The 10,658-nt window shown below is 39.4% G+C and overlaps 1 protein-coding gene across 2 annotated transcripts; it reads left to right on the top strand.

The window, feature by feature from the left end:
• Positions 1-233: 233 nt before the first annotated feature.
• Positions 234-10,626, top strand: olfml2ba (olfactomedin-like 2Ba). Of its 2 annotated transcripts, none has more exons than XM_028443878.1 (8): positions 234-505; positions 642-905; positions 1,670-1,777; positions 3,520-3,675; positions 5,662-5,890; positions 6,951-7,850; positions 8,121-8,297; positions 9,575-10,626. In XM_028443878.1, the coding sequence occupies exons 1-8, from the start codon at positions 398-400 to the stop codon at positions 10,186-10,188; spliced, it is 2,556 nt and encodes an 851-aa protein (XP_028299679.1). In that variant the 5' UTR covers positions 234-397; the 3' UTR covers positions 10,189-10,626. The 2 variants fall into 2 exon arrangements, with proteins under 2 accessions (XP_028299679.1, XP_028299680.1); XM_028443879.1 differs by having other exon boundaries at positions 365-505; positions 713-905.
• The last annotated feature ends 32 nt before the right edge of the window (positions 10,627-10,658 follow it).

Raw genomic sequence — 10,658 nt, 5'->3', positions numbered from 1 at the left:
AAAAAAAAAAAAAAAAAAAAAAAATCAATTTATTTAATTGCAACAACAAAACATGCATTGTGGTTGTAGTGTTGACCTTTGACAGCATGTGCAGACAAGAAAAGAAAGGTGCTGTATAAATAAAGTTTGTTTGATTGATTGATTGATTGTGAAGCATAGTTTTGAAGCAACTTGGCTCCTCCCCCTGCCTGTTGGATGAGGTCCGCCTCCTGTTTGTGTGAGTGTGTGTGTGTGTGTGTGTGTGTGTCTGCCTCCTCCAGCAGCAGCAGCAGCAGCACAAGTCCATGGACTACACGCCTTCAAACATGAAAGCTCAGTGTAAAGCATGAGATTATGTTGTGTAAACAGTGATTGAGTTACTGTGGAGTTCATCCTGTGCAGCAGTAACACAGCAGTGATGTCCAGGCTGTGCGTCCTGCTGTTGGTGTGCGCTTGGAGCGTCTCTGCAGAGGACACACTGAGGCTGGAGGAGGAGGCAGAAGCTCATCAAAGCATCCTCTCTCAGGTGGGGGACATTCTTTGATTATCATATTTATTTATTTTTTATTATCATTATTTTTTATTTATTTATTTTCTATAGATGTGGGCATTTCTGTTGTTTACGTGTGGTGGAAAACGCATCCGTGCTCTTCTCTTTGTAGCTGCTGGGTGATTATGACAAAGTGAAAGCCGTCTCGGAAGGCTCTGACTGTGGCTGTAAATGTGTTGTCAGACCCCTGAGCAGGAGCGCCTGCCGGCGGATAGAGGAGGACAGCCCCGCACCGCAGGACTTCTACACCGTGGAGACCATCACCTCCGGACCGGAGTGCAAGTGCGCCTGCATCGCTCCTCCATCGGCGGTGAACCCCTGTGAGGGAGAGTTCAGGTTAAACAGGCTCCGAGAGGCTGGAGAGAAGCATGTGAAGGTGAAGTGCTTCCACGTCTAAGCCATTTGTGTCAAACTCGAGGCCCGGGGGCCAAATCCGGCCCTTTAGAGCATCCAATTCGGCCCGCAGGAGAAAGTAAAAATATCAGAAAACATGAATTGTTGTGTAAATTACCAAATAATTTAGTGGTCCAGATATCTCAAATTCACCAACTCCACAATATGTTTCGGGTCTTGTATGGGTGAGATTTGTGCCACTAGAAATGGATTTGAATAGTTACTTTATTGTTTTGAAACTGAATTAGTTACTTGAAATTGTGTTTTTTCCTGTTAACAAAAATTCATCTTACATTCCAAAAATTCAATGTTTTCAATAAATTCAGTTTTTAGTGGCACAAATATCTCATCCCTGCATTTTTTTCTCTGTTTATATCACATGAATGCAGTCATTTTTAATTGCCAGTTGTGGAAAGAACTCTCAATTTTTCCACAAATCTTGCAAATTCTCACAAACAATTGCACACATTTCCTTTAAATGACAACAAAATTAAGAATTTTTAAAGTGAATTGAACTGATATTAAAAGCTATAGTTTACAATAGTGTTAAAGTTGTTATTTTTTCCCTCACCTATAATCTGTGGCCACCTTGAGGTCAAACTGGTCCATGTTTGGTCCATGAACTCAAATGAGTTTAACACCCCTGTTCTAAGCTCTAAAGCATCATCATCAGATGGATGATGATGATGATGATGATGATGATGTCTTGATGTGCGTCTTCTGACGGGGTCCACTTGGTTGTTTCAGCTCTCTACCATCCTGGAGCTTCTGGAGGGTTCCTTCTATGGCATGGACCTGCTGAAGCTGCACTCTGTCACCAACAAGCTTCTGCAACGAGTGGAGCAAATAGAAAAGGTGCATCGACCGGAAAAATACATAGAAGTACCTGGAAACTGCAAACATGTCAAATTAAAGGCCCGGGGGCCAAATCCAGCCCTTTAGAGCAGGGGTTCTCAACCTTGGGGTCAGGACACTGGGAGGGGGTCGCCAGATGCCTATAAGAAACTAAAAATCTTTTTTGGAACAATTTGAGCACATTTTGGCTTATTTTTACCCTTTTTCTGCTACTACACCAAACTTGACATATTTTAACCTATTTTCTTCACTTTTTCTTGCCTCATTTTTGTTACATTACTCACATTTCTGCTACTTCACCATCAAATTTCAATGCCTTTTCTTCACATTTTTTTGCCACTTTCAAGACATTTCCGGCACTTGTAAACCCGTTCTACCACTTTTTCCACCTAATGTTGCATATGTTGATCCATTAGTGTCACTTTTAACCTCTTTTCACCATATTCCATGCTTATTGTTTTGCCAATTTAACCATAATTCACAATTTGTCATGCCCATTATATCAACTGTTCTAATACTGACACTTTGAACCCTTTTTTTACCACTTTTTCTGTCCGTTTTTGGCCACTCTAATTTGCAACTCTTAACCAATTTCTGTGGTTTTTAAAGTCCCATTTCAAGCCCTTTTTATTTCTGATTAAAACAAGGGTTTACATGTTTAAGATGGCTATATACTATGGCACAAATAATAATAAACATCCTGGATAATAGTGGATATTTTTCAGATTAATAAATAAATGTGGTTATCACAGATTCATAGAACATATGATTCCCTGTCGAACATACATTTTAACTCAGTTGTTTTGTAGATCAGGGGTTCTCAACCTGGGGGTCATGAGACACTGAAAGGCAGTCACCAGATGCCTTTAAGAAACTAAGGATATATATATATTTTAACAATTTGAGCCCATTTTTGCTTATTTTTCTGCAACTACACCAAACTTTCCATATTTAACCCATTTTCTTCACTTTTTTTGCCATATTTTAATGCATTTTTGCTACAATACTCCCATTTTTTTGCCACTTCCTCATCACATTTCAATGCTTTTTCTGCACATTATTTCCACTTTCAAGACATTTTCATCACTTATAAACTCTTTCCACCACATTTACCACCTAATGTCACATATGTTGACCCATTATTTTCGCTTTTAAGTTTAACCTCTTTTCACGATACTTCATGCTTCTTTTTTTGCCATTTTAACCACATTCAACTAATTGTTCCTACTAGTTGTTCCAATATTAACACTTTGAACCCTTTTTTTTACTACTTTTTCCGTCTGTTTTTTTTAAATTTCTGATTAAAACAAGCATTTACATCTTTAAAATGACTATATACTATGGCCCAAATAATAATAAACTTCCTGAATAGCATTGGATATTTTTCAGATTAATAGATAAATGTGGTTATCACAGATTCATAGAACAATGGACCATCATTTTGCTGACTTTATGGATGGGCCCCAAAAAGTTCCCCCCTTTATTCCCCCTTATAGATAAACCTGTCTCCACATGACTGTTCTTCAACGTTCACTGTTCAAGTACAGTGGGGTTTCTGGCACCTATATTTTGGGGGTCGCTGGCTGAAAAGGTTGAGAACCACTGCTTTAGAGCATCCAGTTAAGCCCACAGTAAAAGAAAGTAAAAATGACAGAGATCAATAATACACCAATCATGATCCTGATCATTTCTCATCACAAACACACACTTTTACCCGTTGATTTCTTGTGTGATGTGTTCAGGTGGTTTCTGTGAATCACACCACGGATGAGGCACAAAGACAGAAAAGTGCGTCGGACCGAGCAGATGTAAAGCCTCTCGCCCCTCCCCCACACCAGAACCAGGATCAGGATCAGGAGACGTCTGAGGGCAGAGCCTCAGCACATCAACACTCACAGGTGTGACCTTAACGCTGATGTCACCGTATAGCGATGGCGAGCGCACTCCATCATCACAGGCTCTTTAAATAATCACTTGCACGTGAGAGGTGCTGTGACTTAATGTGCAGGTGGAACAGAACTGTTATTAAATGCTAAATGAAGACCTTCATTTGCAAAGCAACAATAACACACTGTAAGTATACGCACAACATTCATTATGCTGTTTTTGCACATAAAGGTGGTTAACACTATATGATGTAGTTGGAGCGTGTGCATGATATAAAGTCAGTCATTCCTTTTCTATCCCTAAGATAGAAAAGTTAAGATAAAAGTTGAAAATAAATACCTTGTTTTTTCCTTCTCATTCCCTAATAACATTACACTGGCTGTGTCCATGCTTAGATTTACTTTGTTTATCCAGAGAAGGATCAGAATTAATTCTTGCAATCATTCACGTATCAGCAGATACAACTGTGAGCCGAGTCTCCAGCGTGTCCCTGGGCTCCTGCTTTTCTTCCACCCGAGAACTTCCTTTAAAACTGTTGTTAGTGTTTTTTTTTTTTACCCATTGCCTCATTTACTGATATCAATAACTAGTTGTATGAGATGCTTTTTAGCTGCCGACATTCATTTCATAGATCTTATAAAGCTGGAGCCGAGTCATAAATTCAACTTCCCTGGAATCATTTTTTTTTCTAATAAAAATTTGTGGCTTGACTAAAAAAGTAACCATTGCACCAATGAAATAACCTAATTTTCTCAAACATCAGCTTTAGTTTGATAACTGGTGATGAGTTAGAGCTAAATTTTATAAATATCTAATCCAATTTAAAGTGTGAAGAGTAAATCGGAATAAATCGTTAAGATTATTTTTCACAGACAGAATGCTTCCATTTGGTGTAAAATATAGATAATTCCTAAGTCAGCCTTTTTCAATCACCAGAAAACCGTAGTTTTTGAATTTTTTTTTTAACTAAAAAACGTATCTGTGTACGTTTTGGATCATTCACCGTCTACAGTCCACCTCAGCGTTCCACACACTAGGAATCACTGCCTTGAGGAAGGATACGATCTTCTGTAAACATTTAGTGAGCAACATGTTCTTTGCACATTTTCGACATTTCTTCCAAAAGTTGAGTAATTTGCAGCCGAAATGATAAATGGCTTCTCATAAGCCAATTGTAATAAGCTTTTGGGAGTCCATGAAATCCACAGTGATGTGATGTGATGGCTGTTGATGAACCATTCCTCTGTTTTTGACACATGTTGACCTCTGTAATGTGGTAAAGGATAGCCAGGTCATACATATACAGAGAAGGACAAATAAGTGATAAGTCAGTGCTTTTAATTCATTGTTGCATGAATTAATAACGTCTGATTTGGGACAAATTACGACTCATTCGGTATCGACTGCAGTGCAGATGGTTTTTGTTGAATTTGGGAAAAGAAAAAAAAAAAGTAGAAAAAGTTCATTGGGGACACATGTTTCTGCTCACATCTGCAATCTCTTGCTTAAAATAAAGGGACATGTTTTCCCATAAACCGTTTCATAAAATTGATGTTGGTGACAAAGCGTGAACGACTTATTGGGTTGATTGGCTTTGGCAGAACCTGAACATCAGTTGTACAACTTTAGACTTTCTAATTCCCATTTATTGTAATGTTGCTCAAGAAAACATCTAAACAGCATTAGAAAAGTGAAACTAAATTGAAACAGTGTGTCGTGTATTAGACAATAACGGGATCGGGTAAGATTGAGCTATACTCAAATATTAGATTCTTGACAAATCCTTTTTCCATAAAATGAGTCATAGCTTGAAAGTTAATTTCAAGCTTTCAAGAGCATTGTGTTCATGTCATAACACAAAGATTTTCAAAGCGAGACCTTAGGCTTCCCAGTTAGCGACGGTAAAGATCAGCACAGCTTGTTTCCAGAAGGGCCGACGTCTAACTTCACAGGGAAATATTTCTCATAATAGATGCGTGTCTGTTTTCATCTGACAGGAAAAGTTAGAAGAAAAGTCGACTGTGGAAAATGCACCCACCCTGCGGACAGATGGTTCTCCTCAGATTATTGAGGTCAGACCTCAGGTGACCTCTAAAAGTTTGGCTAACAAGGAAGCTTCTCAGTTGCCAAAAACTGGCCCCAATGGAATGATCATCAGAGGAATGACTTTTTATAAATCTGAGCCGGATCCGATGGTGGCAGACGATGGAGAGCCTGGAGAGAACTGTGAGTGTGGATGATGAGCATCAATCAAAAGATATCATTTGATTGCACACCCACATGAAGATTACATGCTGGTCTTTAGGAATAAGATACTACAGAGATGGGCAACTTTTATCACAGCAGGGGCCACAATCATGAGCATTCATGTCAACATTTAGAATAACGACCAATCTGAGCGATAATATACAAAAGACCAAATCATTTGTGTGTTTTTGTTTATTTAGTGTATTTTTGTGTTATTTTTTGTGTATATTTGTAGTCAAATTGTGTGTTTTGGGAGTCATTTTCGTGTGTATACTTGTAGTCGTCTTTGTGCATTTTTGTATTTTTCGGTCATTACCTCCACCAAGGAGGTCATATTTTAACGAAGTTTAATTCATTTGGTTCATTGTCTGTTAGCAGGATTACATCAAAAGTACCTAAAAGATTTTGACAAAATCAAGAAAACCACACGCCAAGAAGATTCCATTACAGTTTTGGAGGAAATCTGGATGAATGTACTGATTCTGGATCAGTTTCAATAGTAAAAAAAAATCCCTATATGTCTCATCATTGGCACAGTTTAAAAAATTCACATTTCGGTTTATTATTGACCGATCTTTATGACATTTGACCCCGTTATGTTGGGTTGGTTCTTCAATTAGTACATTGAGTTTTATCGCAATCCTTCGATAAAATGGGGGTGTCCATATGTTTAGACCTACTGTGTGGTTAGTAATTTAATTTTTGTGTATTTTGTTGTTATTTTGTGTGTTTTTCTATTTACATTGTGTATATTTGAGGCCATCTTGCTGGTTTTTAGAGTACATTTGTGTGTTTTTGTTGTTTTTCTACATAAATTCTGTGATTTTGTGTGTTTTTGGAGTAATTTTGTGTATTATTGCTGTTGTTTTGTGTATTTTTGTTGTCCTTATTTGTATTTTTCTGTCCTTTTATTAGTTCAGTTTGGGGGTCGCACATAATTAAACGTCAGTTGCCCATATCTGAGATAAAGCTTTGCAATGTACTGTGAGTTCTTTAAGTGACTTGAGATGTTTTTTCTAATGATATTTTTTCTGTCTAGTTTTTGAGTACCACGGCTTCAGTGGTGATGGTCCAATCAACCTCCTGATAGAAGAGAATCTTCTCTTACACAGAGATCCTCGCCCGAGGACACGAGCAGGATTAAGATCCTTCCAAACAATGATGACGGATCCTTCGTATGGTCGCCAACATGCAAAACCCAAAGAGAGCAGGTGGACTTCCTCTTCCAGTGATACCACATCACTGGATCTGTCTGCAGATGTACAGACTGACTCAAAGAGGAGTGTCACATCTGGATTGGACCCTACATCGCTCAGTGAAAGAATCCCAAGCACAGCGTCTCAGACAGCTGCAGGAATCACAGAGCAGACGAGCTCTTCTACGACTCAACCAGCGACCACCACCCAAACTGCTTCGGTACCAACCGAGACCTACGAGAACACAGTCTCAACAGAAAGCATTCCTACAATAACACCACAAAACACCCCCAGCCTGGAGCTCCACCACCAAGCAGACCCCAAAGCATCTCCCACTGCAGCGGATCCACGTGTCAATACCCAGAATCCAACTGCAAATACTCAAGGTTGGAGTCGCACGTCTGCTATGATCATCCCGACGACCCGTGCGGCCCAAACAGCCTCACAACACACAACTGAGAGCTTCAGGGCGACTGATGCTAGAACGCAACCAGACCACGCAAGAAACACCAACTTTACAGCATCAGACGAAATTCCAACGACCCACAGACGCACGACTGTTCCGTCTGATACTTCTCCACCTGTCACCACCACTCCGGCTTCTACCTCCAGTCCCACACAGGTTGCTCAGGTCAAACCTAAATACAAAATCAGCTGGGAAGAAGATGCCAAGGACGAAGCAGACTTGAAATCAGACAAACTAATGCAAACAGACAGAGAAGAGAAGAAAACAAGACAAGCTGGTAAGTATCAACTGTTTAAAACACCCCACAGGGAGCAGAGGGGTCTGTTATAACTCAGACTTTATTATTTCATTTTTCATGGAATAGAACAAGGGATTCTTTTAAGCATCAGTTTTCTTAGCTAATGTTGTGTCGTCTCCTTTCCGCGGTTAAAGCAGAAGCCTCTAATTATTCTCAGACCATCGTGACGTCGGTTAGGATGATATTTCACTGCTTCTGAAGCCTTCCTCACCCACAGCTCTTTGCCTTACGTTTTATTTTTTTCAACAGAGGACTGTAAGGACACTTTGGCAATGATTTCCGAACCAGTTACTCTCAACACCTACGGCAGGAGCGAAGGAGCATGGATGAAGGATCCCAAGTCCAATGACGACAAAATCTATGTCACAAACTTCTATTATGGCAACAACCTCCTGGAGTTCAGAAACCTGCAAGTTTTCCAACAAGGTAGGAGTCCGAAGACGCTGGCCGAACTGGTTTTCAGGTCCAAAAACAACATTAATAGCATCACTAACGGGATAAAATTAACATTATAAGAGGAAAAAAACATGAGAATAATTTTCTTTTTTATAATATATTTAAATGTTTATTTGATAGGGCCAGTGCACAATAATAAACACCTATTTTAGTAACAATAGATGCAGAGGTGTCCCGATCCGATTTTGATATCGGTCCGATATCAGCCAGAAAACGAATATCAGATTTTATCGCACTGCATCTAAAATCACCGATATAAGCTCTCCGATATAATGTTCCGCTCCAGCACTTCTATCCATCGGTGACTGTGGTTCAGACTCCAACAAAGTAACCTACTGACTATTGTTCTCTGTTTGAGTAACATCATATAATCAAGACTTTTATAACATTCCACAATACAAAATAAGTCATAAAAGGATGTATGATTCGTGCTGGTATCGGATCGATATCGGCCGATGCGCAAGGTCGCAATATCGGTATTGTATCGGAAGTGGAAAAAGTTGTATCAGAACATCCCTTAATAGCTGTAAATATGGCGGATTATAGAAATAATTCTCATCATCCCACAGTCCCTAGACAGGTAAGAAACAAATCTAGCAACGAGACAAAAAAAAACAAGTCCACAAATTAGATTGAAAACACATACAGTATATACAGAAGAGAACACGAAGTTAAGGCAAATATATCAAGACATTATGAAAATAAAGATGAAATGAATTTAATATACAAATAAAGTTTAAAAAATATATAAAACAGTCTGAAAGTTTAGCCATGCATGTTATTTTTGAGTGTGTGAGTGGTTTTTTTTTCTTCCTCCAACAGACCAAAAATGTTGAATTGAATGAACTTTCATGATCTTAGCTCATAGGAGTTTAGATGTTTGTCTTGTAGACAGACTAGCATCCTGTCCAGGATGCCTACAGTTGAATAAAGGAACTTAAAAAGTGTGATTTCGGATAGATACAGTAAGATTTGCTTTGTTATTGTTACTGAATCCTGACATGAAGATCTTGGCACTCAGTATTCTTCATTAATTCCAAATAAAGCCATTGAAAGAAAAGGCACAAACAAAGCATGAGAATGAGAAATGTTGGCCTAATCATCAGTATTAGGATTGTTTAAAAACAAATTGGTTTTCCCAGTCCTTTGATGCCAAGAAATATGCTCTGCTGAGTGAAGGCAGAATAGAAACCAAATCAAAGTTTGTTGGATCTTCATGCGTTTTCTTGTTTCCTCACCTTCTCCAGGTCGTTTCACCAACTCCTACAAGCTACCTTACAACTGGATTGGTACAGGCCACGTGGTGTACGACGGCGCCTTCTACTACAACCGCGCCTTCTCTCGTGACATCATCAAGTTTGACCTGCGACAACGTTCTCTGGCGGCCTGGACGTTGCTCCACGACGCCCTGTTCGAGGAGACGTCGTCGCCTTGGGAATGGAGGAGCCACTCGCACATCGACTTCGCCGTAGACGAGAGCGGCCTGTGGATCATCTACCCAGCGCTGGACGACGAGGGCTTCTTACAGGAAGTGGTCGTTTTGAGTCGACTGAACCCCACAGACCTCAGCATGCAGAGGGAGACCACCTGGAGAACCGGGCTCAGGAAAAAACATTTTGGGAACTGTTTCATCGTTTGTGGCGTCCTGTACGCTGTTGACAGCTACAACAATAAGAACGCAAACTTGGAGTATGCCTTCGACACGCACACAAACACTCAGATGATTCCCAGGATGCCGTTCACCAACAACTACACCTACACCACGCAGATAGACTACAATCCTAAGGAGGGGATTTTATATGCATGGGACAATGGACACCAAGTAACATACAATATAAAATTTGCTTATGTAGAAACTTAGGAAGGGAATGACTTCCATTGTCTAGTTCAATAGTTTGTATGGATTGTGGATCAGTCCAGATTAAAGGCGTGTAGCAGGAGGAGAATTTTAGACCACAAAGAACTTTTTAAGGACTTAATTTTAAAGGTTTTAGTCAATGTTTAAAATTGTGTTTTTTCAAAGAAAATTAATGAGCGTGTTAATGTTGTAAGAAGGTAAAGTTGTTGTATATATTAGTGTAAAAAGCCACCCATGATTAATAGATCCAAGGAGGAGTCAGAGATGCAGTGGCGTGACACGTCATTTTAAATCACTCTTAAATTTCGGATGGTTTTCTGTTTTGCATTATTTACTATGTGGCTTTGCATCCAATGCCACAATCCCATGTCTTATGAAAGCACATATTTTCTGAATGTCAGAATGTCCTAAGAAGACTGCAATAAAGTTCATACAAACTCACACTGTCTTCTGTTTAATGAGCTTTTTTTTTC

The sequence above is a fragment of the Gouania willdenowi genome, chromosome 4 (genome assembly GCF_900634775.1).
Source record: "Gouania willdenowi chromosome 4, fGouWil2.1, whole genome shotgun sequence".
In the NCBI taxonomy this organism is placed as follows: domain Eukaryota; kingdom Metazoa; phylum Chordata; class Actinopteri; order Blenniiformes; family Gobiesocidae; genus Gouania; species Gouania willdenowi.
This window is presented reverse-complemented; position numbering and strand designations above follow the sequence as displayed.